The sequence below is a fragment of the Cygnus atratus genome, chromosome 10 (genome assembly GCF_013377495.2).
Source record: "Cygnus atratus isolate AKBS03 ecotype Queensland, Australia chromosome 10, CAtr_DNAZoo_HiC_assembly, whole genome shotgun sequence".
NCBI lineage: Eukaryota > Metazoa > Chordata > Aves > Anseriformes > Anatidae > Cygnus > Cygnus atratus.
Window position 1 is genome coordinate 13,347,644 of NC_066371.1, and position 24,455 is coordinate 13,372,098.

General features: G+C 67.5%; 6 protein-coding genes across 6 annotated transcripts; 2 read left to right on the plus strand and 4 right to left on the minus strand.

Annotated features, from left to right (window-relative positions):
- The first annotated feature begins 1,978 nt into the window (after positions 1-1,978).
- SEMA3B (semaphorin 3B) lies at positions 1,979-7,377 on the plus strand. Its single transcript, XM_035546830.2, is given in 19 exon segments — positions 1,979-2,043; positions 2,782-2,924; positions 3,662-3,819; positions 3,934-3,996; positions 4,078-4,197; positions 4,272-4,365; positions 4,453-4,572; positions 4,793-4,938; positions 5,023-5,108; positions 5,110-5,138; positions 5,238-5,307; positions 5,377-5,521; positions 5,612-5,831; positions 5,915-6,006; positions 6,117-6,158; positions 6,256-6,413; positions 6,501-6,556; positions 6,627-6,766; positions 6,841-7,377. Coding segments are annotated over 18 exon segments (2,244 nt in total). The 5' UTR covers positions 1,979-2,043; positions 2,782-2,809; the 3' UTR covers positions 7,231-7,377.
- A 477-nt stretch (positions 7,378-7,854) lies between these two features.
- LOC118248062 (2'-5'-oligoadenylate synthase 1-like) lies at positions 7,855-9,948 on the minus strand. The gene is given in 7 exon segments (XM_035546637.2): positions 7,855-8,455; positions 8,531-8,666; positions 8,768-9,009; positions 9,106-9,281; positions 9,357-9,630; positions 9,722-9,748; positions 9,751-9,948. Coding segments are annotated over 7 exon segments (1,524 nt in total). The 5' UTR covers positions 9,904-9,948; the 3' UTR covers positions 7,855-7,939.
- Positions 9,949-11,313: 1,365 nt separating this feature from the next.
- On the plus strand, positions 11,314-14,097 carry IFRD2 (interferon related developmental regulator 2). The gene is made up of 11 exons (XM_050712736.1): positions 11,314-11,361; positions 11,560-11,746; positions 11,825-11,949; positions 12,029-12,186; positions 12,312-12,362; positions 12,637-12,806; positions 12,935-13,040; positions 13,175-13,312; positions 13,413-13,541; positions 13,613-13,708; positions 13,825-14,097. The coding sequence occupies exons 1-11, from the start codon at positions 11,334-11,336 to the stop codon at positions 13,903-13,905; spliced, it is 1,269 nt and encodes a 422-aa protein (XP_050568693.1). The 5' UTR covers positions 11,314-11,333; the 3' UTR covers positions 13,906-14,097.
- A 77-nt stretch (positions 14,098-14,174) lies between these two features.
- On the minus strand, positions 14,175-16,313 carry LSMEM2 (leucine rich single-pass membrane protein 2). Its single transcript, XM_035546721.2, has 4 exons — positions 16,212-16,313; positions 15,084-15,224; positions 14,807-14,995; positions 14,175-14,697 (listed from the first exon to the last, which is right to left on the minus strand). The coding sequence occupies exons 1-4, from the start codon at positions 16,231-16,233 to the stop codon at positions 14,570-14,572; spliced, it is 480 nt and encodes a 159-aa protein (XP_035402614.1). The 5' UTR covers positions 16,234-16,313; the 3' UTR covers positions 14,175-14,569.
- A 298-nt stretch (positions 16,314-16,611) lies between these two features.
- On the minus strand, positions 16,612-20,492 carry HYAL3 (hyaluronidase 3). Its single transcript, XM_035546964.2, has 4 exons — positions 20,439-20,492; positions 17,368-18,262; positions 17,179-17,268; positions 16,612-17,030 (listed from the first exon to the last, which is right to left on the minus strand). Exons 2-4 carry the CDS (start codon positions 18,244-18,246, stop codon positions 16,686-16,688), a joined length of 1,314 nt encoding a protein of 437 aa, XP_035402857.2. The 5' UTR covers positions 18,247-18,262; positions 20,439-20,492; the 3' UTR covers positions 16,612-16,685.
- On the minus strand, positions 19,138-19,848 carry NAA80 (N-alpha-acetyltransferase 80, NatH catalytic subunit). Its single transcript, XM_035546632.1, has one exon. It carries the CDS (start codon positions 19,846-19,848, stop codon positions 19,138-19,140), a length of 711 nt encoding a protein of 236 aa, XP_035402525.1.
- Positions 20,493-24,455: the final 3,963 nt, after the last annotated feature.

Sequence of the window (24,455 nt, forward strand, 5' to 3'; positions counted from 1 at the left end):
TGACAGGAGGCCTCTCCTGCCTCCGTGTGCTCCCCCTGGCCAAGAAGCGGTGCCACAGGGACAGCAGCACGGCCACCTGGCCGCCCCACTGCACAAAGCCCATCTTTTGCTCCTGTCCCCACCACGGCCTCCCCATGCCGTGGCCGAGGACCTGGGGCGGGGGGCTCTGGATGGGTGTCCCCGCAGGCAGAGGGGACTACAGCTGGGGCTGGCATGTCCCCACGCTGACAGCAAGGCCAACGGTGGCCATCCTTCGGGGAGGCCCCCCCGCGCTGCACAGACAAAGCCCATTGCTGGGGTCTGGCTGGGAACAGGAGACAAAACACGGGCTGAAAAGCAGTGTGGTGGAAAATTGATGAGTTCCCTGCTTCGCTAGGGATGGGGAGGAGCGGGGGGGTGAGGTCGCATGGCTCCCTGGGACACTCCAGGCCGTGGGGACGGTCTCCCTGGCCCACAGCACAGGCCCTGGGGAAGCCTCAGCTCTGGCACAGCCCCGCAGACAAAATCTGTGCGATCCTGGCCATCTCTCAGGGCACGCATGGGGCTGGCTCCCAGCTTTGCCCCCTGGCAGAGCCAGCACCCTGTCCCCAGGGGTCCTCACAGCGTCGCCAGGCGCCCTTCCAGGGTCACTTGGGACACGGGACCGTGCTCATCCTGGAACTGGAGGAGGCCTGTCCCTTGTCCTCCTGGGCTGTCTGGGAGTCCCGCTCCTTGTCACCCTGCCACAGGGAGCTGCTGTGGAGCAGGGGGGGCTGGTGGCAACGTGGCGCACCCCCCCCCCCCCGCAACTGCCCGGCCCTGGCAGCTCCAGCGCTGTTTTTCCGGGACGGAGCCACGGCCCTTGTGACGCCTGATGGCTTCTGCAGGCGGAGCCGCTGCTGGCAGGGCCCTGCATCGCTCCGGGGCTCGGGCCGTGCTCGCACTGGCCGCCCTCGGGCCACCTCGCCACGTCCCCGCCGGGCCTCGTGGTGCTGGGAGCCATCCCGGCCCCCGGGGAGGGGTGACATCCCCCCCGCCATTGCTCCCTGTGTCCCGTCCCACTCCCGGTTGGGAGCAGGGATGGTGGGGGGCACTGGGCCCCACGTCCCCGCTGCCATGGCCAGCCCTAGGACACCGTGCCGCAGGCAGGAGGTGATGGCAGGGCCAGCAGGCACAGGCCCCCCCACGGCGCTTTCCCTTGGCTGGAGCCACCCTCTGCCCAGCCCAAAGTCCCACAGCGCCTCACGGCCCGGGCAAAGTCTTGCAGACAAGCAAAGCCCTCTGCACCCGTCCGGGCCGGGGGGATGAGGCGGGGGATGGCCCCCAAGGGCAGCCCAGTCCCCGTGTCCCTCCCCGGCCCCCCTTGCCGGCCGAGGCGCGCGTGGACCCGCTGCCGGCACCTCTCAGCACTTGCTATTCTTGGCAGCACTGGCTGGAAAATGGGAGGCAGCGGAGGAATTTTGTTTGCTGCAGCCTGGGCCCGGGCCAGACATCTGGGCTGCAGCTGAGCGGGGCCCCCCCCGGGTCCCGGCCCCCCCCAAGCCCTCACACCCGCAGCTGCCCCCGTGGGTGCGCTGAGCGTGGCGGTGCTCAGCTCTCACCTGGGGGCGGTGGCACCGCGGGGTGGGGGCACGGCAGGTGGCACCGCGGGCCACATGGGCGGGTGCCACCGGCCACGGCGCGGCGTGCGGCTACGTGCGTGCCAGCGGCGCTGGCGTGGCGTGTGCGTGTGCGTGTGCGACGGGCGTGCCGGGGAGCACCAGGGCCCTGCTGCTGCGGGCAGAGGCATGTGCCGGGGGGTGCCCGGGGGGGGTCACGGCGTGCGCATCTGCACGCGTGCACGTGCAGGTGTGTGTGCAGGTGCCTGCAGGTGCCCGCGTGTTTGCGCGTGTTTGCACGTGTTAGCACGTGCGTGCCCCCCCCCCCCCTTCCGCCCCCCGGGCCGGGCCGGGCCGGGCCGTTCCGGGCCGCCCCCCGCCCGCCCCGCCCCGCCGGGGCCGCCCCGCCGCCCTCCCGGGCGGGGCGGGGCCGTGCGGGACCGGGCCGAGCCGCGCCGAGGCCCAGGTGGGTGCCGCCGCCCGGGCGGGACGGGACCGGACCGGGGTGGGGGGGTGGGGGGGTCAAGGGCCGCGCCGCCGACTCGCGCAGCCTCCGCCTGGACGGCGGCAGCGGGGCCGAGCCGGGCCGGGCCCCGCCCGGAGGGAGCAGCCCCGGTGGGGCCGCGCGGGTCGGTGCCGGTGCCGGTGCCGGTGCCGGGCCGTGCCACCTGCTCGGTCCCGCAGCCAGGCGGAGCCCCCCCGGGAAGGGCAGAGGCGGCCGCAGCGGTGGGGAAACTGAGGTACGGGAGGGGGACGCGGTTGTCGCCGCCCCGGTGCTCGCCCCGTCCCCGCGGGGCAGCGCGGAGCCCTCCCGGGGCGGCTCTGTGCTGCCGGGGCGGCTGCCTCAGTTTCCCCAGGGTCGGGGCAGGGAGAGTGCTCGCGGAGCCCGTGACGTTTGGGGTCGGACTCAGCGGGGCTTCCAAATGCGGGGAGCGAGAGGCAGCCGGCCAGCGCCCCCCCCACCTGCGTACCCCAACCGGCACCCGGCAAGGGGGTCCCCTCAGCCAGCCCCCCGCGCTGTGCCGGGCTCGCCGTATGGCGATGCCCAGGGCACCCTCGCCCTCTCCATGTCCCCGCGCTGGCCAAACCAGAGGGGTCCGGCCGGGGGCACCGCTGCCAGCCATGCATGGGGGGGGGGGAGCCCCCCGGGGGCCAACGGGGAGGGGGCTGTAACCCGAGCTGACGTCCCCTCCTCTGCCTCCAGCCGAGGGGCTGCGAGCCAGGCACCAGCCATGAGCAGCCCGCTGCTCCTGCTGCTGCTCCTGCTGCTGCTCCTGCTGCGCGGCCCGGCCGCCGGGCGCCCCCCGCCCGCCACCGCTACCCCCCGCCTCAGGCTGGCCTTCCCGGGTGAGTGGGGGCAACCGGCGCGGTGGGACAGGCGAGGGGACGCACCACAGCCACCGAGCAGGGACGGTGCAGGTGCAACGGGGGAGCGTGGGGACACTGGGCCCACCGGGGGACCCTGTGTCGTGGTCTCCTGGCTCCCAGCACCGGGGTGCCGGGTCGGGGCGTCACCCCGGTGCCCCCAGCCGTGGGTACGGGGTCCCAGTGAGCGGCCATCACAAAGAGCCGTTTGTTCCTGCCGCGAGGGATTAGCTCCGCGGGGCAGAGAAAAGGCCCTTTCTCCCCGCCGCCCGCTGTGCCGAGATGGATGGTGGGCCGCTGCGGGGGCGGCGGAGCTGGGAAAGCCGGTGGGACGGGTCTGGGGGATGGGACCGGGCGGCGGGGGGCCGCGGCCCCTGCCCAGGCACCTCGGAGACACGGCCGCACCGTGGGGCTGGGGCTGGGCTCTCAGCCCTGCCCTGGGCTTGCCTGCACCTGGGTTGGGTGTTGGGGCGCCCGGGGGTTGGGGCACCCCACTGCCTCCAGGCACGTCGGCTGCGGCAGCTCACGGGACCCAGCACTGAGCTCCGCCACAGCCCCCGTGCTCCGGCAGATGGGCTGATGTAGGGACAGCTGCGGGTCCCCCAGGACCCCCACGTCCACTGTGGGATGGGATGGGAGCATGCCTGGGGGACCCCTGGGTCCCCTCCAGCGCAAGGGCTGCAGCGGGCAGGGCTGAGCGGGGTGGCCTGGCCCCGCAGAGCTGCGGGCCCGCCACGGGCTGCGCCTCTTCCAGCTGGAGCGCTCGTGCTGCTACGAGGCCCTGCTGCTGGACGAGGAGCGCGGCCGCCTCTTCGTGGGCGCCAAGAACCACCTGGTGTCGCTGAGCCTGGACAACATCAGCCAGCGGGACAGGAAGGTAACGGGGCCGGGAGGGTGGAGCAGGGTGGAGGCGGCCTCCTGTGATGTGCCACGGGTTTGGTGGCCGTCATCTGGGTCCTGGGAGCTGCTACTATTCCCCTCCCACCTGCAGATCTACTGGCCTGCACCGGTAGAGTGGAGGGAAGAGTGCAACTGGGCTGGCAAGGACATCACCGTGAGTGCAGGATGGGGCGGGCAGGGTGCTGGTTGAGGTGCCGGTGAAGCGGGGGCCTCAGAGCCGCCCCTGTCCCCCCAGGCCGAGTGCATGAACTTCGTGAAGATCCTGCACGCCTACAACCGGACCCACCTGTATGCCTGTGGCACCGGCGCCTTCCACCCCACCTGTGCCTTCGTGGAGGTCGGCCAGCACATGGAGGTGAGCTGCAGCGCAGCGCAGCACGGCATGGCACGGCATGGCCCCGGCTGCCCGCGCTGACCCCATTCCCCCAGGACCATGTCTTCAAGCTGGACCCACGGCACGCTGAAGATGGCAAGGGAAAGAGCCCCTATGACCCCCGGCACACAGCCGCCTCTGTTCTCGTGGGTAGGAGGGGAGCGAGGGAGGAGCTGGGGCTGTCGCAGCGGTCGGCGGGAGCGGGCTCCCAGTGACACTTCCCTTGGTGCCTGCCAGGTGAGGAGCTCTACTCAGGGGTGGCCACCGATTTGATGGGGCGCGACTTTACCATCTTCCGCAGCCTGGGTCTGCGCCCGTCCATCCGTACTGAGCAGCACGACTCCCGCTGGCTCAACGGTCAGTACAGGGCACAGGGGGCGGGAGGGCTTGGGCACCCCGCTGCAGCATTGCAGCAGGATGCAGCCGTCCGGGTGGCAAGCTCACCGGGCTCCGCTGCACCTGTCCTCTCTCCTACCGCGGGGCCTGACGGGGTGGGAGCGCTGCCCACAGCGCTCCGGGGGTCCCTGTGCCTATCGGGTGCCTGCAGGCTCTGGATGTGGCACCTCTCTGCCCCCAGAGCCCAAGTTCGTGGACGTTTTTTGGGTGCCTGAGAGCGAGAACCCCGACGACGACAAAATCTACTTCTTCTTCCGTGAGACGGCGGTGGAGCGGCAGCAGGGGCTGGGCAAGACCAGCTTCACCCGCATCGGCCAGATCTGCAGGGTGGGTGCAGGCAGCCGCGGCGGGGCGGTGGAGCCTGGGGTGCGGGCGCCGCCGCTCACCCACCGGCTGCCCCTTGCCCGGCAGAACGACGTGGGCGGGCAGAGGAGCCTGGTGAACAAGTGGACGACGTTCCTGAAGGCCCGGCTGGTCTGTGCTGTGCCGGGCGCCGACGGTTGCTGACACGTACTTCGACGAGCTCCGTGAGTACTCGCCAGGGTGGCCAGCGGATAGGCCCCGTTGTGCCCTGCAGGGCCAGGGTGGCCACGCTGACGCTGTCCCTTCCTCCTGCCTGCCCACAGGTGACGTCTTCCTGCTGCAGACAAGAGACAAGCGCAACCCCTTGGTCTATGCGGTCTTCTCCACCTCCAGGTAAAGCTGATCTCCCCCCTGGTGTGTCCCAGGCGTGCTCACCCCTCACATCGCCCTGTCTCTCGCCAGCTCCGTCTTCCAGGGCTCGGCTGTCTGTGTCTACACCATGGCTGACATCCGCCGGGCTTTCCTGGGGCCCTTTGCGCACAAGGAGGGCCCCAACTACCAGTGGGTGCCGTACCAGGCTCGTGTGCCATACCCCCGCCCAGGCATGGTACGTGGCAGGGCGGGTGGCACCCAGTCTGCCCCAGGGGGGCTGGATGTGGGGAGTGGGACCCTGCTCACCCAGCGCTGCCTCCTGCAGTGCCCCAGCAAAACCTTCGGCACCTTCAGCTCCACCAAGGACTTCCCAGATGAGGTGATCCAGTTTGCCCGCCACCACCCGCTCATGTACAACCCGGTGCTGCCCCACGGCCAGCGGCCCCTCTTCCTGCAAGCCGGCGTGCCCTACACCTTCACCCGCATCGCCGTTGACCGCGTCTCTGCTGCTGATGGCCACTACGACGTCCTCTTCATTGGCACAGGCACGTGCTGCCCTGGGCCAAGGGGTGAGAGCTGCGGCTGCGGGGCCATGCCTGGGACCTCCGCCTCACCACCCTCCCCACAGATGTCGGCACCGTGCTGAAGGTGGTCTCAGTGCCCCAGGAGAGGTGGCATGGCATGGAGGAGCTGCTGCTGGAGGAGCTGCAGGTCTTCCAGGTGAGGGGCAGCCGCCTGCCCTCCCCTATCGCTGGGGGTGGCTGCTGGGGGCTCCCCACCCCCAGTGAGCCCCCAGCTCTCCACAACACCCACCCTTGCTCTCCTGGCAGGATGCGTCCCCCATCATCAGCCTGCAGCTCTCCTCCAAGCGGGTAAGGGGAGCAGGCAAGGGGGCTGAGATGCTGCCAGCCCCATGGGGAGGGTCCCTGTGTCCCCCAGTGGGAGTGCTGAGCCCCCCTCTCCCTGCAGCAACAGCTCTATGCCGGCTCGACCACGGCAGTGGCCCAGTTGCCTCTGCACCGCTGCAGTGCCTACGGCAAAGCCTGCGCCGAGTGCTGCCTGGCCAGGGACCCGTACTGTGCCTGGGATGGCACCGCCTGCACCCGCTACGTGCCCAGCACCAAAAGGTAGGCACCGCCAGGGCCACCTGCCCAAAACCAGGGCAAGGCACGTGCCGTGCTGCCGCAGCTCCCCATTTCCCTCCGTTCCCGCAGGCGTTCCCGCCGGCAGGACGTCCGCAATGGGGACCCCAACCTGCTCTGCTCTGAAGGTGAGGGGGGGACCGGTGGGGCACGGCGGCCCTGCCGGGCTGGGGGCTGACATGAGGCCTCGTCCCGCAGAGCCACGGCGGGGCCGCGTGCCCCAGAGGCAGCTCTACGCAGTGGAGGGTAGCAGCACCTTCCTGGAGTGCGTGCCCAGGTCCCTGCAAGCCCACGTGCTCTGGACCTACCAGCACAGCCCCGATGCTCCCCAGCGAGAGGTAGGTGCTGGGGCTTGGGGGGGGGGTCTCCCTACGTCCCCCCCCCATGCCCTGACCTCCTACTGGTGCCGCAGGTGCAGCTGGATGAGCGGGTGGTTTGGACGGAGCGGGGGCTGCTCCTGCGCAGCGTCCAGCGCTCCGACGCTGGTCTCTACCTGTGCCGCGCCACCGAGCATGGCTTTACCCAGCCCCTGCTGCGCTTGGTGCTGGAGGTGATCGCCGCCAGCCGGGCGGCAGGGCCGCTGTCCCCGGGTGCCCCCGCGCCCTCCCGCACGCTCTGGTACCGGGACTTCCTCCAGCTGCTGGAGCGGCCGGAGGCGGCCTGCGAGGGGCCGAGGGGCGGCTCGCGGTCCCCCCGCACCCAGGCCGGGCCCCCCGCGCGGCCCGGAGAGGAGCCGCGGGCCGCCCGCCGCCGCCGCACCCGGGGAGGGCCACGGGGCCCCCGCAGCGCTTCCCCCTGGTGACACCGGGCCCGGGCACCGGGCGCTGCCTAGGAGCGGGGACCGGGCCTGACTCTGCCGCTGCCGCGTGGCGAGAGGGGCTCGCAGTGGCCGTGGGGGGGCTCCCAGCCGGGCGCGGGCCCCGCTCTATTTATTAACAGCTGGTAGCAGCGGACGCGCACCTGGCCGAGGCGGCCCCGGTATGGCAAGGGGGCCCTGGGGGCAAGGGAGCAGCCGCACTGCGGGGTTGGAGGGGGGGGCCCCGGGCGATGCAGGCAGGGGGCAGGTGGGAGCCACCCCTGTCTTGTACTAATTGAGCTCAATAAAGCAGAGGAGTCAGCACAGGGGCCCCATGAGCGTGCCCCCTGTGTGTGTGTCGTGTCCTCATCCCCCCAGGCGCTCCTGGGATCTAGCAGCCCCAGGCACCTATGGCACCAGGGCTCTTCCCCCCACCCTATTTTCGCTTCCGCAGAATTAAAACCAAAGCGCAGCGGTTTCCACCCCCCCCCAGCCCCAGGGAGATGAACTCGTGCCCAACACCTGTCCCCTCCCTTGCAGTGACATTGATACCAGCCCTGACTCTGGACACTACTGTTGCCCCCCCGCTCCTTGTCCCGTCCCCCCTTCCCAAAGCACTGGCAGCACAAGGGTCTTTCAAAGGTTTTATTTCCAGGGAGAAATAAAATGGGATGGGATGGGGGGTACAGCAAAGTGGGCTGGTGCCTGGGGGTGCTCAGGAGGGCTGGCAGCAAGGGTGTTGGGGCCCCCCTCCGCCCCGTAGCTGCAGAAGCAGGAAGATGGTGCTCTTGGGCTGGACATTATAGTGCTCCAGCGTATGGTGGTCCTCCAGGTTCCTGGAGTCGTAGGTCAGGCGCTGCTGCTGCACGGGGATACCCTGGCGGGCGTTGATTTTTGTCTTCAGTTGCAAGACGGTGTTGGTGGGCTGCACAGTGTACGTCATCGTCTGGTTCTTGATGTCCTTCACAAAGATGTCCATCTGCTGGGGCTGGGTTTGCAGCAGCACCAGCGTGGTGTCGTAGTAGATGCCGTAGGAGGCCAGGCTGTTGTTGTTCTGCAGGATCAGGGAGGTCCCGGCCGGCTGCTGGGACAGGCGCTGCTGGTAGCGGGAGATTCTCCATTCCCGCTCGATCGTTTCCTTTATCTGCCAGATGGTGGTGCTGGGGCTGACGGTGGTGCGCAGCCTGGCGCCCTGCAGCCCCTTCACCTCCACCGTCACGGGCTTGGCCGGCTGCAGGAGAGACTGTGGGTGAGCAGCGGCAGCAGGGCTGGGGGCCGCGGGGCCGGTGGGTGGGGGCAGCCCTACCTGTACGTTCCAGGGGTTGATGCCGGTGAGGCAGGGCAGGAAAGCGCAACACCGGGCAGCTTCCTCGGCCACCAGGTCCCACTGCTTGCCCTGGCCCAGGATGCCGGTGGGGTCGGCAGGATCCAGGATGATGGGGCTGCGAATGCAGACGGGGCATCGCTGTCAGGCTGGCGCGGGGAGCCTGGCACAGAACTGGGGCTGGGAGCAGCGTGACAGGGCAGGGGTGCGGGTCCTTACCGGGGCTTCTGCAGCAGCTGCTTCAGGTGGGTGCCAATCTGCTCATGCTGCAGCGAGTAGTACTTCTCCCAGTAGACGCAGATGTCTCGGTACCGGCAGAGCAGCTTCAGCACTGTGCAGAAGCCCTCTGCCAGGCCGAAGGCTTCTTTGCTGCCTGTGCCCTGCTCCCACGCATAGATGGTCAGCAGCTCCAGGGCGTATTTGGGGGGCAGGTCTGCACCGGGGTACTGTGGCTTCAGCATCTGGGGGGAGACAGAGGTGGGGAGCCAGCAGGTAGGGGGGTCCCTGGCAGGGGGTGGGGGGCTGTGGGGGCACGGTGGGGCTGGGCAGTCCCTCACCTGCTTGTACCAGTGCTTGACCAGGCGCAGCAGGTCCTTCAGCTTGGCGGGGCAGCGCTTCACAAACTTCTTCTGCAGCTCAGTGAAGCAGGTGGAGAATTCCCCGGGACTGCTGTGCGCGTTCAGCAGTTCGACGTAGACCTGTGGGTCCGGCGGGCCATCCTGTGTCACCTGCCCTGCGGGGAGAAAGGGACCTTGACCCCTGTCCCGCACCGTGCCCCCTGCCTGCCCCATCCCATCCCAGTCCCTACCCAGGGCGTCGTAGGTGGGCAGGATGTCGACTTCAATGGACTCGGTGTTGGAGAAGAGCGTGAGGCTGAGGGAGCGGCCCTTGTAGTGGGGCGGGCTGATGCTGACAGTGAACGACAGGCTCTGCCTGCACTCGTCGAGCCGCTTCTCGATGAGGAGACGGATCTTGGGGTGCTCCTGCCGCTGGTCCTGGTAGCTGGAGAAGCAGCTGAGGAAGAGCACCACGTCGGCGTCCGAGTTGTTGCGCAGGGCCGTGCCCTTGCCCGCCGAGCCGCCCTGCGGGAGGGGAGGACAGCGGCCGCTCAGCCCCCGGCCCCAGCCCCGGCACGGGCAGGACGGGTCCCGGGGGGGGGGGGGCAGCTCGCACCTTGACCGTCTTGAAGACGCGGATTTTTCCTTGAAGCTTCCGTCCTCGAAGCACTGCTCCTTGAGGAAGTCGCAGATCTGCCGCACCGTACTCTTCACCGCCAGCGTGAAGGCCGTGCTGGGCTGCAGGGTGGCGGCCACCCAGCCGTCCAGCTGCCCGGCGGGCACGTTCCGCAGCTCCATCGCGGCTCCCCAGCTCAGCACCGCTGCCCGCTCGCCGCGGCTTTAACCAGTCCCGCCCGGCCCCCCCCCCGGGTCGTCCCCCCCCGACGGCACCGCCCCCGGTTAAGGTGGCTCCGATTCCCCCCCCCGTTCTCCCCCTGCTGAGCATCCCCCGGGGGGGCGGCGGGGCCGGGGGGCGCTGAGCGGGGCCGGTGGCACCGGGGCCGGGCGACCCGGGCGGAGCGGGTGGCACCGGGGGTGCCGGAGCCCCCCCCCGGCCCCGCGCTGCCTTAACCGCAGCCGCCGCCGGTTTCGGTCTCGGCTCCGTTCCGCTTTCGGTTTCCGTCTCTGACGGCGGCAGCGGCGCGGCTGGAAACGAAACTGCGGGGGGACCCTGCCCCCGGTGCGGGGAAAAAACGGGGAGGGGGAAACCGAAACTGGGGACGGGGTCAGGGACAGGGACAGGGCTGGGCGGGGATGAGACGGGGGGGGAAGCAAGGCTGGGATGGGAACAGGGACGGGATGGAGCGGGCACACGGATGGGACGTGGAGGGAGATGAGGATGAGATGAGAACAGGGCCAGAGCTGGGACAAGTATGGGCACAGATGGGACAGGGATGGGGACAGGAATAGGATGGAGGTGGGGAGGGACAGGGCGCTGAGGGAGACAAAGATAGGATGAGGATAGGGTCAGAGCTGGGACAGAGGATCATAGAATCACAGAATGATTAAATTCGGAAAAGACCTCCGAGATCATCTGGTGCAACTGTCCGGGATCTGGGGACAGCTGGGGACAAGTGTGGGCACAGACGGGGCAGGGATAGGGACAGGAATAGGATGGAAATGGGGCAGGGATGGGGCACTGAGGGGTGTGAGGATGGGATGAGGATAGGGTCAGAGCTGGGACAGAGCTGGGAGCAGGGATGGGGACAAGGACGGGGACAAAAATAGGATGGAGGTGGGGCAGTGATGGAGACCGATAATAGGGCAGGGATGGGACATAGAGGGAGACGAGGATGGGACGAGAATAGGGTCAGAGCTGGGGACAGGTATGGGCACAGGTGGGACAGGGCGGGGACAGGAATAGGATGGAGCTGGGGCAGGGACGGAGATTGAAACGGGGCAGGGATGGGATGGAGAAGGGGACAGATACGGGTCAGGGAGGGGCACAGGAGTGGGACGGGGCCGGTGAGCGGGGGGACGGGGCTGGAGGGGGGGCCGGGGTCCTGGGGGCACCGAGCCGGCCGGGCCGGGGCGGCACAGGGACACGGGGGGGGGGGGGGGGGGGGGGGGGGGGGGGGGGGGGGGGGCCGGGGGCGGGACGGTGCACGCCGGGAGTTGTAGTCCGCGGCAGGCCGCGCGAGGGGCGCATGCGCAGTTGAGGGGGCTGCCCCGGGGGCGGGCGGGGCCTCAGGGCTCGGTGCCGGCGGCGGGAAGGCCACGTGACGGCCATGCCGCGATCGCGCCGCGCCGCGCGCCGTGAGTGGGGCCGGGGCCGGGGCCGGGGCGGGGGGGGCGGCGGCGGCCGCGTGTCCGCACGGCCCCGGGGGGCGCCTCCGGGCCGGGCCGGGCCGGGCTGGGCCGAGCCTCCCCAGGGGCGCGCTGCGGGCAGCCGCGGGCGAGCGGGCGGCGGCGGCGCTGGCGCCCCTCCGGTGCCGCTCACCCGGTGCCGCCCAGGGGCCGCGGCGGCCGCCAGGGCCGGCGGGGAGGAGGCGGCCGGGGAGGCGCTGAGCCAGCGCGGCGGCAGCGAGGGGCCCGGCCCGGCGGAGGAGGGCGCGGAGGAGGAGGAAGAGGAGGAGGAGGAGGAGGAGGAGGAGGAGCAGCAGAGGCTGGCGGAGCTCCTGGAAGGCCTCCAGGCCGGCAGGTGAGGGCTCGCCGCCCCGGGCCGCGGGTGCCGCCCGCCGGGTGCCGGCCCCCCGCCATGCCCCCGCTCTCCCCGCAGCGCCCGGACGCGGCGGGCGGCCCTGCAGGGCCTGCGGAGGGCCCTCGCCGCCCGGAGCCTCGCCGCCTTCCTGCTGGAGCGGCGCCTGACGCTGGCCGACGGCCTGGAGAGGAGCCTGAGGAGAGGTCCGGCCGCGGGGCGCGGGGCCGGGGGCTGGCGGGGGGCCGGGGCCGGGCCCTGAGCGGGGTCTGTCTGCGCCCGCAGGTACGGGCGAGGAGCAGGCGCTGGCGGGCTCCGTCCTCGCCCTCCTCTGCCTCCAGGTGGGCCCCGGCCCGCAGGGGGAGGAGGTGTTTCGCACCACGAAGCCGCTACTCGTCAGCGTCCTGACCGACGGCGCGGCCAGCCTCCCGGCCCGGCAGAGCGTAAGCCCGGCGCCTCTGGCAGCACCGGCTCGGAGACGGCCGGGACCCCCGCGGTGGCAGAAGGGTGGCAGGGACGGTGCCGCCCTGGCCTCCTCTGACCGCCCCTTCCCCGCATCTTTCACCAGTGCGCCACGGCCCTGGGCGTCTGCTGCTACGTCGCTGCGGCCGACCCCGAGGTAACGGCGCTGGGGCTGCCCTGCGGCCTGGCCCCTGTGCCAGCAGGGCGCTGGGCTGTCACGGCGTCCCCTGCCCTATCTCGGGGCAGCGCGGAGGCGAGCGGGGTGGGAAGCTGCACCGCCGAGCTGTGGTGTCCTGAGTGGACGAGCCCCTCGTGCCCCTGGGGATCCTGGATACCTGGTGGGACCAGCCCTGGGCTCTGCTGCGCCCACCTGGCATGTGGACCTGTCCTGGTGTCAGCTGGGGTCCGACGGGTGGCTTTCCCCTCTCCAGGACCTGTTCTCATGTCTGTCCTGCTTGGAGGGCATCTTCAGTGACCCCAGTGCAGATGAGGGTGGCTCGGGGCTGGCCCAGCACGGACCCCTCCACTGCAGCGCTCTCCAGTCCTGGTCCCTGCTGCTCACCATCTGCCCCCTGTCCCATATCAGGAGCCTCCTGGACAGGTAGGTGAGCAGGGATGGGCGGCCTGGGCACCATCATGAGGCGTGGAGCCACCCGGTCCCCGGCCGCTGAGCAGGGTGCATGATGAGCCTCGGGTGCGCTGACCCTCCGCTGTGCCTTCTCATCGCAGCCTCTGGCTGAAGCTGCCCCCGCTGCTGTCCAGCAATAGCGTCGCTCTGCGTATTGTGGCCGGGGAGACCATCGCGCTGGTTTTCGAGCTGGCCCAGGAGATGGAGGTGCGGTGGGGTGCTGCGCGGAGGCAAGCAGCTAGAGTGGGAGCACGGGTCGCGGCTGGCACTGCCAGCATGCACCCCGAGTCCTGGCAGCGGCAGCGGGGCTGTGTCCCTCCCAAAACCCTCTTCTCTGGCAGGAGGGCTTGTGCCACCGAGACACAGAGTTCCTGCGGGCCCAGCTCAAAGTCTTGGCTACCGAGAACAGCAAGCACCGAGCCAAGACAGAGCGGCGGAAGCAGCGCTCCGTCTTCCGAGATGTCCTGCGCTTCATCGAGGTACCGCCCCCAGCACCGCCTGGTTCCCCACGCCCTGCTCAGAGCCAGGACAGTCGTGGCTGATGCCCGGGTTGTGGCTGATGCCCCTCTGCCCACTCAGAGCGGGGAGCACCCGGAGGAGACCATCCGCTTTGGCCCGGAGCGCCTGTACCTTGACAGCTGGGCACGCCAGCGGACGTACCAAGCCTTCAAAGAGGTTCTGGGCTCCGGTATCTGCCACCACCTCCAGGTAGGGGCTGGCAGCCTCATCAGGGGCATGGGGATAGCACTGGCAGGGGCTGACGGCCTCTCCTCCCGCAGAATAATGAGCTGCTACGGGAGATCTTCAGCCTTGGGCCTCCCGTGGTGCTGGACGGAGCTGCTCTGAAGGCCAGCAAGGTCTCCCGCTTTGAGAAGGTGGGTGCCAGGTGCTGGGCACCGCTGCTCAAATTTGCGCCCAGGGCCCTGGGTGAGTGCTGGTAGGGGTGGCCCGCGGGCACCTCTGACCTCTTCTTCTTCCCCTCTCCTCACAGCACCTCTACAACTCGGCCGCCTCCAAAGCCCGCACCAAAGCCCGGAGCCGGGTGCGGGACAAACGTGCGGATGTGTTGTGATGGCGGAGCTGGGCAGCGTCCCGGCCCTCAGGACTGCAGACCCAGCACTGTGAGGGGCCAGCGCCCCAGCCCTTGGGCTTTTATACGTGTACAGCAGAGTATTTAATGCCTGGAGCTGCCCCACAGGGGGCTGCCCCTTCTTTTATTTTTTTAACCAAAGAAAGGATAAAAGGAGAGCCGAGGCGGGGAGCTAGTGATGTGCTGCTGCGTGCCTCCTCTGTGTCGGGGCCAGCGGACCGCTCCGGCCCCTTGTCATGCCAGATGCTTTACGTGGCATAGTCCTCTTGCGGGACACAAGTGCCGGGTGGGTGGCACAGGGGCCCCAGTGCTGCCTGTGCCTCCCAGGGTCGGGCTGGCGCCGCTCCCCAGGCACTGCTGCAGCTGGGCTGGGCTGGGGCTGTGCCTGCTGGCAGCACCGGCCACCCCGGGAATGTGGTTGCGGTGGTGATTTTCTAAGACTTGATTAGAGGAGGTAATTAATGGGAGGGTGCCTTCTGCCTCGTGGAGGAAGGGCCGGGGCAGGTGCCCGTCCTTGCAGGCCCTTCCCTTTCTCCGACGGCGCACGGCAGGGGCAGGCTGGCCCCTGTGTGCCCTGGGGGTGACGCTGCCAGGGAGGAGCGGGACGGGGCGATAAATGCTGGGGCTCCTCCTCTGCTGGGGCGGCTCAGCGGCGCTCGGCGCTGGCGTTGAGGTGAGCCCAGAGCTGCCTGCTGGCAGCCCGCAGCTGATGCATGGTGTCCTCCTGGCTCTCCAGCCACTGGGCCAGCGCCTGCACCGACTGGCTCTGCAGCACTGCAGGGGAGGACAGGGGATGCTGGGGACGGGCCACCAGCCGTCCCTGAGCCCCCGGCACTGTGTGGCACCATATCCACCTCCCCCTGCCCTGCGTGGTCCCACGTACCGCTCAGGTAGATGGCCATCGTGGCCAGAACCAGGCTGGCCAGTGCCAGGAGGCCCAGGAGGGCGAGGAAGAGGGGGCGGCCGGGGCAAGGGCAAGTGGTGGTAGCCGGCACGGGGCGCAGCGTGGGCAGGTGCGGGGGGCTGTGGGGCAGGCAGTGCAGCCGGGCGCCGGATGGAGCTGGGCCGTTCCCTGCAGCGGTGGGGAGAAGAGCAGGGTCAGTGCCTGGCCACGCTCCCCCCAGGCAGCAGTGCCCTGGCGTCCGCTGCCCGGCTCTCACCTTCGGTGCCCTTGTGCCCAGCCGAGGCCCAGTGCAGGTCGCTGATGGACTCCACGGGGCGCAGGCTGATGGCTCCGGGATCAGCCCCCTCGGGGTCGGCAGGCTCTGACGGTGCAGCACCCTCCACCCTCCCCGCGCCGTCTGCCAGGAGCAGAGAAAGGGGTGAACGCAGCCCGGGCACCCCTGTGGGGACCAGAGGCCCCCACCTGCCCGTGTCCCCTCCTGGTGGTGATGCTGACTGGTGCCAACCCAGCGCTCTCTTGGCATGGAGCTGCCGCAGACAGGACAGGGCCAGGCGAGCTGGCTGTCCCCTCAGCCTCCGCACGCTGTCATCGGAGCAGTAAGTGGGAGCCTGGTGGCTACGGTCCCAGAGCCTGTTAGTGGGGCTGGCACCCGCCCAGGGCCAGGAATGTGCTCCTGCCCCCTCCGGCTCCCTGTGGGCACAGGCAGCCCCGTGCCAGGCTGCCGCCAGGGCTGGCTGTCCCTGCAGGCACTGTGCCCGAGCGCTCGGGTGCTGCTTGGGGATGCACAGCTGGAGGTGTGGGGACAGGGACTTGGTGCCCCACGCTGCAGTGGCGTGTCCTCCGGAGGATGGCGAGGGGGCTTGGGGAGCACGCAGGGTTCCAGCTGGGTCAACGCTGTCGCAGGAAGCAGTTGGGGATGACGGAAGGGGGATTTTATAGATATTTGTGTGGTTTGGGACAGGGGTCAGGGCTGGTGGGCTGTGCCTGTGGCCAAGCACGGTAGGGTAGTGCTGCGCCCTACCCTGTGCCCGCTCCTGGGGTCAGCGGTGGCTGTGGGGGCCTCCAGCAGCACTGGTGCATGGCAGGGCCGTGCCCTCTGGGGCTGGGTGCTCCCGGCCGCCCCCAAAGCACCCTGCAGGCACTGTGGGTCCCTGCCCTTTGCTGCAGGCTGCCCCTGGGAACCCAGCGCCCCCACACCTGCAGCTGGCTGGGTGCTGTGCCAGCTGCTGCCCCCACAGCCCCCCACGCCCCTCCTGCCCTTCCCTGGGCTGGCATCCCTGCCCGCAGCCCCGCGGTGCGGGGAGAGCTTGGCTGCTGCCTCCAACCCGCGCGGTTCCCCCGGGTGCCAGTGTCCCCACCAGCCCCTCGCCTGTCCCCAGCCTACCTTCTGCAGCCTCCCTGGGCATGGCTCCCCTGCCCCGCTCCCCTGGGCAGCGAGGCGGTCTGGGGCCCCCAGGAGCCGGGCGCTGGGCTCCTGGTGCGCCAACTGCTCTGCTTAAAATAGGACAGGATGAAATGTGTTTGGGGGGATAAAAATAGCCCTGGGGAGGGGGGCCTGGCGGCTGCATCAAGGCTGCCGGCAGTGCGGAGCCAGCATGGCAGAGGGAAAACCGGCTCCCCCCCCCCCCCCCCTTGCTCCCTTTCCCCCAGGGCGTAGCTGGGATAGGGAAACCGAGGCAGGGGTGGGTCCCTGCTCAGCCCCAGTGGGGGCTCTGCCCCATGGCGCACCCAGCCTGGGGGCGCCAAGGAACCCCTCCAGCTTTGCCCACGAGGACCATGCCAGCTGCACTGCGCCAATTTATTTAAATTAACAAGACCATAGGACGCACCAGGCCGCTCGAGCTGGGGCGGTCCCCGCTCACCAGCCCCAGAGGCCACGCGGCAGGCAGGTGTCGGGGGGCTGGAGGCCATCGTGCCTGTAGAGGCTGTGGGCGCGGGTGGGCGCTGGGCAGGCAGCAGGGTCGGGCCGCTCTTGCTGGGCACAGCCCCGTCCGGCCCAGCCGCGGTAGCAGTGGCAGCGGAAGGGCAGCCACGGGCTCGCACCGAGGTGCAGGAGGCTGCCCAGGTCCCGGGGCTGCCGACGCACACAGCGCCCGTGGCCGTGGCACTGCTCGAGGCTGCACGCCCGCGCTGCCGCCGTCACGTTGGCCACGTAGGGACCCAGGGTGGACACGAGGTAGCGGCGTAGGCTGGCACAGCTCTCCTGGGGGGGGAGGCTGCCGTGAGGACCAGCCCTGTGGGGCAGCCTGGGGTCCCTGCAGCCTCCCCTCCCCTCCCGAGCCTGTCCCACTCCCAAGCTGCTTCCTGAGCCGGTTCCAGCCCATGGCGGGGCAGCGAGCAGCCATACTCACCGCCGAGCGGGAGTAAGACATGTCCCCCCACAGCACGACTCCAGCTGCCCCCAGGGCTGCGCTCTCCCCGATCGTGTGCTCCAGATCGGCCTGCAAGGGCGGGCAGAGATGTGGCCGGGGCGGGGGGGGTGGGGGGGGACGCGTGTGCCCCAACGCTGAGCGGTGCCCCTGGCCCTCCCCAGCCCTTACCGGCTCCAGGAAGCGGGGTGACCGGCGGTAGGAGAGCCGTGAGTAGGCGACCACGGGCAGGCGGCCGGCAGCCCCGCGGGCGGCCATGCGCAGGGCCTCGCGCAGCCGGTGGTGCACGTAGCGGCGGCGCAGGGCGGGCGGCAGCGGCAGCGGCAGGTAGATGCTGGGGTAGAGGGCGGCCGAGGCGGCCCAGAGCCAGCCCAGCTGGTTGTTGCGCCGCGCCTCAGCCGGCCTGCAGCGCCCGGTGTAGTTGGCCACCTTGGCCCAGTTGCCGTTGAAACAGTCGGGGAAGCGGTAGAAGCCCCAAAGACCCCCCGGGCACAGGCTCCTGCCCAGCAGCAGCGTCTGCTCCATGAGGGCCTGCGCCGCCCGCTCGAACGCCCGCCGGGCCATCCGGGGCCCCCGGTGCCGTTCACGCGCCCACTCCTCCGAGGCCACCCGGTAGATGCGCTTGGCCCCCCAGTTCTGGGCCCAGAGGGGCCTCCACTCCTCCCAGTCCACCACGGCCAGGCCCCTGAAAGCGGGGTGGAGGTGCAGGCGGATGTCGTCCGCCACCCGGGCGAGATGGGCGCGGAGGGGCACCTGCTGGGGAATGCCCCCGTTGTGGGCGATGCCCCCGGGGGAGATGTAGGGGTAGAGCCCGAACTTGTTCTTGTAGAAGATGGTGATGTTCTGGCCGGCGAAGTGGCCGCCCCGGTTCTCCACGATGCCGTAGTCGGCAAGGGGCAGCCCCACGCCGAAGCGGTGCTGGCAGCGGCCTGTGGGGATGTTCCAGACCACGGCGAAGGGCTGCCCGCCCGCCAGGGGTGCGGGCGCTGGGCCCTTCCCGCCTGCTGCCCCCAGTGCCAGCCAGACCCACAGCGCCAGCACTGGCCCCATGCCCGTGGGGCGCTGCCTGTGGGGAGAGAGCAGCGGGGTAGGCAGCATGCACAGCTGCACCACTGCCCACCCAAAAATCCCACTTCTCCTCTCCCGTCTCCCTTTCCATCCCTCCTGCGGTACGGCTCTGCCAGCCACAGAGCCCAGGGCCTGCCCTGCACGCCTGCCCCCTGCCTCAGTTTCCCTCCTGGCTTTCAGCCCTGTTGCAAGCAGGAGCACTGCGACCACCTCATCCCCATTTGATGGGGTGCTGAGCCTGGCACCCCTCTGGGGGCTGTGCCCCACAGGAGCCCCCAGCCCGGGCAGGGGGACAGGGTCTGCGTGCTTCCACCCTGTGCCCATGGCAGGGGTCAGGCCGGCAGCCGGGGATTAGGTGGCTGAGCAACCTCGGGGCCACATCCACTTTGCTGACCTTGCTGCCCGTGCTCCAGGGCCTCCTATCACAGAGAGCTCCAGCCCCCTCACGGGGTCTGTACTGGGGGGACACGACCCCCATGGGGCTGCCTGTCACCAGTGGGGCAGGTGGGAGCCTGGGCCCAGCCCTTGCCCCCCACTCCCTGCTCTGCACACAGGCTGGCACCACTCAAGCCAGCGCACACCCCACTTTCCCCAGGGACAGGGACAGGCGAGCGGGATGGAGGCCAGCCCCAGCGACCCCACGGTGAGCCCCCTGGGCAGCGGTGGCACTGGTGGCACTGGGCAGCGTTCACCGGCCCCAGCACGCTATGCTGCAGCGTCCCGAGCTCGGACTGGGCGCGAGGACCCCCCCATCCCCACCCCAGGGGCAGACGGGGGTCCGGAGGCAGCCCGTAAGAACAGCAGCCAGGCAGCACAGGGGCAGCTGCCTCCGCCCGCGCTTGCTTTTTAATCACCGGCTTGCGCCCCCCGCCCTCAGATGTCCTTCTTCATCCAAAAGACAGGCAGCCCCCTGGCGTCGCGGTGCGGGGTCTCCAGGAGGCTCTGCCCACAGCTCTCGGCCTGGCCTCCCCCTGCCCGGGCCAGGGGTGGCAGAGGGGGCGGTGGGGGCGCAGCAGGAGGGGGCAGAGGGGGCCGGGGGGCAGGGGGCCCCCCCGGGGCGGCTGCGGCGGGGCTGGCAGGGGCGGCGAACGCCCGCAGCACCTCGGCGGGCATGGCGGGGCTGAGGAAGGGCACGCTCTGCACCGGCTCGGCCAGGGCAAAGCCCAGGCGGGCGTAGAAGTGCTGCTTGTCGTGGGTGCTGAGGTGCAGGCGGCGGAAGCCGCGGGCGCGGGCGTAACGCTCGGCGGCCTCCATCAGCTGCCGCCCGTAGCCGGCGCCCCGCAGCGCCCGGGCCACCACCACGCTCTCCACAAAGAGGCCGTGGGGCTGGCCGGCCACCCGGGACAGCCGGACGTGCCCCACCAGCCGGCAGGGACCTCCCGGCGCGGCGGGGGGCTCGGCGGGGCCCGGGGTCCGCAGCAGCACCAGGCAGGTGGGGAAGGCGTCCGAGGAGCGGCGCAGCGCGTGGAGCCGCAGCGCCCGGCTCTTGCCCCACTCCTCGGCCAGCAGCTCGGCGCAGGCCTCCAGCAGCTCCGGCCGCCGGTGCAGGGGGACGAGGCTGAGCTCCTCCGGCACCGAGCCCATTCTTCGCACTGCCGGGACAGCGACCGGGGGCAGCTCAGCGCCCGCCACTGGGAGGGGGGGGGGGCTCGGCGGCATCGGCGCTGCAAGACAGCGGTGCCCCGCGTCGCGCCAGCCTCGGTGCCCGAGCCGAGCCGTGCCGTGCCGTGCCGTGCCGTGCCCAGCCGTGCCATGCCCAGCCGTGCGGTGCCGTGCCGTGCCCAGGGCAGAGGAGCGGGTCCCGGCAGCCGCCCCCCCCTTGCGCAGGCGAAGCCACAGGCAAGAGGAACCGCGGTGCCAACCGACCGGCCGGGTTGCACAAGCCGCCCTTGGCGGGGCGGGGGGTACGGGGGGGTGCAGCAGCGCCGCTCCCCGCCGCCCCCCGGCCGCCGCCCGGCCCGGCCCGGCCCGGCCCGGCCCGGCAGGGAGCGCCCCGCGGTGCCCGCCCGCCCCCCCCGGGGAGCCGCCGGCCCGCCTCGCCCCCTCCGCCGCCCGGCGAGCCCCGGCCGAGCCCCCCCGCGGCACCTTCCCACCGCCCCCCCCCCGCGCTGCGTGGTCCCGGGGCGGGGATGAGCCGCTCCCCCCAGCCCGCCCCCCCCCCCCCCGCCGCTCACCCGCCGCCGCCGCCGGCCCCGCGCCCTCGGTTCCCGCGCGGCTCCGGCCCGGGCACCCCGCCCCCGGCCCCGCCCCCCAGTTCAGGCCCCGCCCACCGGCCCCGCCATCACAGCGCCCCCTGGCGGCCGGAGCGCGCAGTGACGTCAGCGCGGGGCGGGCCGTGCCGCCCGGAATGGCCGCCGGGCCGGGGGGGGCAGGGGGATAGAGTTGTGGGGCTCGTGTTTAGGGTACGGAGCCTTAGCGCCTAAAGCCTTCTTCCAGGGTCCAAACACCCATCTGTAAAGCTTAAAGAACCATTTTAGCATCCAGCCCCCTTATTTGAGAACTCAAAGCCCCATTTTGGGGGTTCAAGCCATCATTTTAAGGTCCAAACGATCAATTTTAGGGCATAAGCCACCTTTTCAGGGTCCAAGGCATCATTTTAATAGCCCAAAGCCTTAGCCTGAGGCACAAAACCTAATTTTCAGGGCCCAGGGCCTCCATTTGGGATACAATGCCTTAGGGTTAGTGTTTAATGTTATGTTTAGCTTTGATGTTAGGGCTGTGGTTAAGGTTAGGGTTAGTGTTACGGTTAGGGGTTATGGATGGGTTTGTTGGTAATAGAAGATGAAATATACAATATTGCTTAATATGTGTTACATTTGTGATGTACTGTTCCGGGGCTGCGCTTGGAAGATACAAAATATATGTGCAAGGATAGCATGAGAGAATGCACCGATTCACGATGAGGAGTAAGGAGGACTAAAAGAATGCCCAATTTGCAAGACATCTAGATAACTGGGGCCTCTTGGACCCTGGGAACTGGATCAAACCAACCTTGCGGTTTGGACTGAGACCAAGGGCTCAGAGGGCATGCATAAGAAGAAAAGGTTAAAAAGTTCAACTCTGATGAAGACATCTTACTTCATCCCGACGACCACCCGGACAACCACCAGAGAGTAACACGCAAGCGCAGAAGGACTGATAGGATAATTAGCATACAAAGCGGGGCTAGGCGGAGCTAGGAAATGAATATGCATAGATGTGTTGTGAAACTTAATGCATATGTAATATTTTAGGAGATAAAAGAGAACTGAGTGAACAAATCAGACAAAGTTAGATTTGGGCATGCATGCCCCTAACTTCCGGCGCCTAATAAAGCACCTTCATATAATCACTTTGTGGATTATGTGTCTTCATGAATGCTAACAGGTTTATGGTTAAGGTTAGGGCTTGCTGTTAGGGTTTAGCATTAGAGTTATAGTAAGGGTTAGGATTAGGGTTAGGGGACTGAATTAGGTTTAGGTTTAGACTTGGGATGTAAGATTAGGGGAAAGGATTAGGGTTAATGCTTCGGTTAGGGTCTAGGGTTAGGATTAGAGTTACATTTAGTGTTACAGTTAGGTTTAAGGGAGCGGGTTATGGTTATGGTTAGGGTTAGCTTTAAGGTTAGGTTAAGGATCGAAATTTAGTTTTCCAGTTAAGGTTAGGGGTTAGGTTTAGGGTTACGGTTTAGTTTATTTTTAAGGTTAGGATTAAGGGTTAAGTTTGGTGGCTAGCTGTTCTGGTTAGGGGTATCCACAATCATTAGGATTAGGGTTATATTTATGGCTTTGTTTAGCTTTAGGGGAAGGCATTAGGTTTTGTGCTTAGGTTTAGGTTTAGGGTCATGTTTGGGGTTTAGGGTTAGGGTTAATGTCACTAGGGTTAGGGTTGGCATTTAGTGTTAGGTTTAGCTTTAGGGTCGGGGGTTAGGTTTAATGGACAGGTGTTAGGGTTAGGGTTATCCATGAGGGCTAGTGCTTTGTGTTAGGGTTTGAGGTTAGGGTTAGGCTTGGGGTTAGTGGTTACTGTCATTAGGGTTAGGGTTTAGGGTTAGAGTTTGCCCTCGTCAACTGCTCTCTGACCCAGAAAACCCTAGTCAGGCATACACTATCATCAAGTCCAAGTGCCTGAGCACTTCAGGGCTAACCCAAAGTCAAAGCACATTACTGAGGGCATTATCCAAATGCCTCTTGAACACTGACAGCCGTGGGGCACCAAGCACCTCTCCAGGAAGCCTGTACCAGTGTTTGACCACCCTCACTGTAAAGAAATTTTTGACACTTCCAGGAGCACGGAGGGGTATCAGGAGATCATAAAGCTGTTTCCTTTCAATTTTGGTGACCACAGATGGAAAGTCATTGCTCCCCCAGTCATGGTCCTCCAACTCTGAGGACAGGGCAGCCCAAAATCTGTTGTTCTTATTAAAAATGAGGCAAAAAAGCAAACGGAGCACAGACAATTCCCTGTCTTCACCACAGATAGATTCAGCAAAGGCCAGGCCTGACAACTGCTCTCCCTGCGCATCGTGGCAGCCTTCACACCGCACGAGAAGCAGGGTTTAACCCAGCATCAGCTTCACAGGCTCCTCTGCCCTCCTCTGCCACAGGGACAGAGCTCACAATGCACATTGACTAATTGTGGACCAGGAGGTTTGGGGCCCCACATTTACTTAAGTTACTAGTCACAGACTAATCCTACAGCTCAATGGGCAATTTTTAGCTATTTCAGGTTGTGCGCCAGGGGTCCTTAACCAGTCCAGCCCTAATCAGCAGCTTCATTAATGACCTGTCTGATGGGGCAGAGTGCACCCTCAGCAGGTTTGCAGCTGACACACAGCTGGGAGGAGCGGCTGCTGCCCCAGAGGGTGGTGCAGCCATCCAGAGGGACCTGGGCAGGCTGGAGATCTGGGCTGCCGGGAACCTCCTGCAGGTCCACGAGGGGAAGTGCCAAGTGGTGCCCCCGGGGAGGAGCAACCCCAGGCTCCAGCACATGCTGGGGAGCAGCCAGCTGGGAGGCGACCTGGCAGAAAAGGACCTTGAGGGGTCTGGTGGATACCAATGCGAGCATGAGCTAGCTTTGTGCCCTGATGGCAAAGGTGGCCAGCGGTGTCCCGGGCTGTGTTAGGAGCGTTGCCAGCACATCAAGGTGATCCTGCCCCTCTGCTCAGCAGTGGTGAGGACACACCTGGAGAGCTGGGTCCGGTTCTGGGCTCCCCAGGGCAAGAGAGCCACGGACAGACTGGAGAGAGCCCAAGGAAGGGCCACAAAGATGCTGAAGGCACCAGAGTCTCTCTCTCCTGGGAGGAGAGGCTGGGAGAGCTGGGAAGAGCATCCTCAGCACAGGCATCCTGCACAGCTCAGCTGCCTTTGGGTGTGCATTGCTGAGAATCCCACCTGGGTGCTGCGGGAGATCACTGTGACATGGAGGGTAGAGCAGCTGCTTCTGCCTTGTCTTTGGGGGCTGAAATACAAATACTGGAGCCTGGGATTGCACTGGTGGTGAAATCACAGCACGGGCCCCAGGCCTGGCTGTCTGCAGCAGTTAGGGCAAATGCTGCTGAGCAGCACCTGGTGTATTTCACTTACGGAGCCATAGCTGCTCGGACACAAGAGCCAAGGAGTAAATAAAACCATATTTTATTGTCACAGGTGATGAGAGCACAGTGTGATCTCCAGTTGCCTCTAGAGGCTGATGCCCAGGGTAAGGCTGCAGTGCTAGGTGTAAACGTGGACTACCAGTGGGCCGAGCAGAGTCACGGCACCGCTGAGTGCTGTATTTTGAAGGACAGGAATGGTGGTGGTGATCAATGAGGACGTACTGGATGGGGGTGACCTGAGCATGATGTAAATTGTATGCAATAAGGGGTGCAGATTTTTTTTTCCTGGAACAGAGTTAATTTTCTTCATAATAGCTTGAATAGTGCTAGATTTGGGATTTGTGATGAGGACGGTGTTGATGCCACAGCGATGGTTTAGTTGTTGCTGAGCAGTGCTTACACAGACACGGCCTTTTCCCTTTCCCAAAGCACCCTGCCAGCAAGTAGACTGGTGGTGCTCTGAGGCCTCTGAGCCCTCACAATATAGACCCAAGTCTTCCAAATTGAGCTTTGGACTGAAAAACAGAGCTTCAGACCCTGAAACAAGGCTTTGAGCTCTGGAAATGGGACTTTGAGCCTTTACCATTGGGTCTTGGACTAAAAAGGACTATTTTGA

Excerpts from the sequence above, each read along its gene's own strand:
- NAA80 (XM_035546632.1), bottom strand. The coding sequence starts at position 19,848 with ATGGGCTCGGTGCCGGAGGAGCTCAGCCTCGTCCCCCTGCACCGGCGG.
- IFRD2 (XM_050712736.1), top strand. The coding sequence starts at position 11,334 with ATGCCGCGATCGCGCCGCGCCGCGCGCC. Across the intron at positions 13,041-13,174 it reads AGCTGGCCCAGGAGATGGAG|GAGGGCTTGTGCCACCGAGA; the intron begins GTGCGGTGGGGT and ends CTTCTCTGGCAG. Across the intron at positions 13,313-13,412 it reads ATGTCCTGCGCTTCATCGAG|AGCGGGGAGCACCCGGAGGA; the intron begins GTACCGCCCCCA and ends CTGCCCACTCAG.
- HYAL3 (XM_035546964.2), bottom strand. The coding sequence starts at position 18,246 with ATGGGGCCAGTGCTGGCGCTGTGGGTCTGGCTGGCACTGGGGGCAGCA. Across the intron at positions 17,269-17,367 it reads CACCCCGCTTCCTGGAGCCG|GCCGATCTGGAGCACACGAT; the intron begins GTAAGGGCTGGG and ends CCGCCCTTGCAG. Across the intron at positions 17,031-17,178 it reads TGTCTTACTCCCGCTCGGCG|GAGAGCTGTGCCAGCCTACG; the intron begins GTGAGTATGGCT and ends CTCCCCCCCCAG.
- LSMEM2 (XM_035546721.2), bottom strand. The coding sequence starts at position 16,233 with ATGCCCAGGGAGGCTGCAGAAG. Across the intron at positions 15,225-16,211 it reads GCCCAGGGAGGCTGCAGAAG|ACGGCGCGGGGAGGGTGGAG; the intron begins GTAGGCTGGGGA and ends TGCTCCTGGCAG. Across the intron at positions 14,996-15,083 it reads TGGGCACAAGGGCACCGAAG|GGAACGGCCCAGCTCCATCC; the intron begins GTGAGAGCCGGG and ends CCACCGCTGCAG.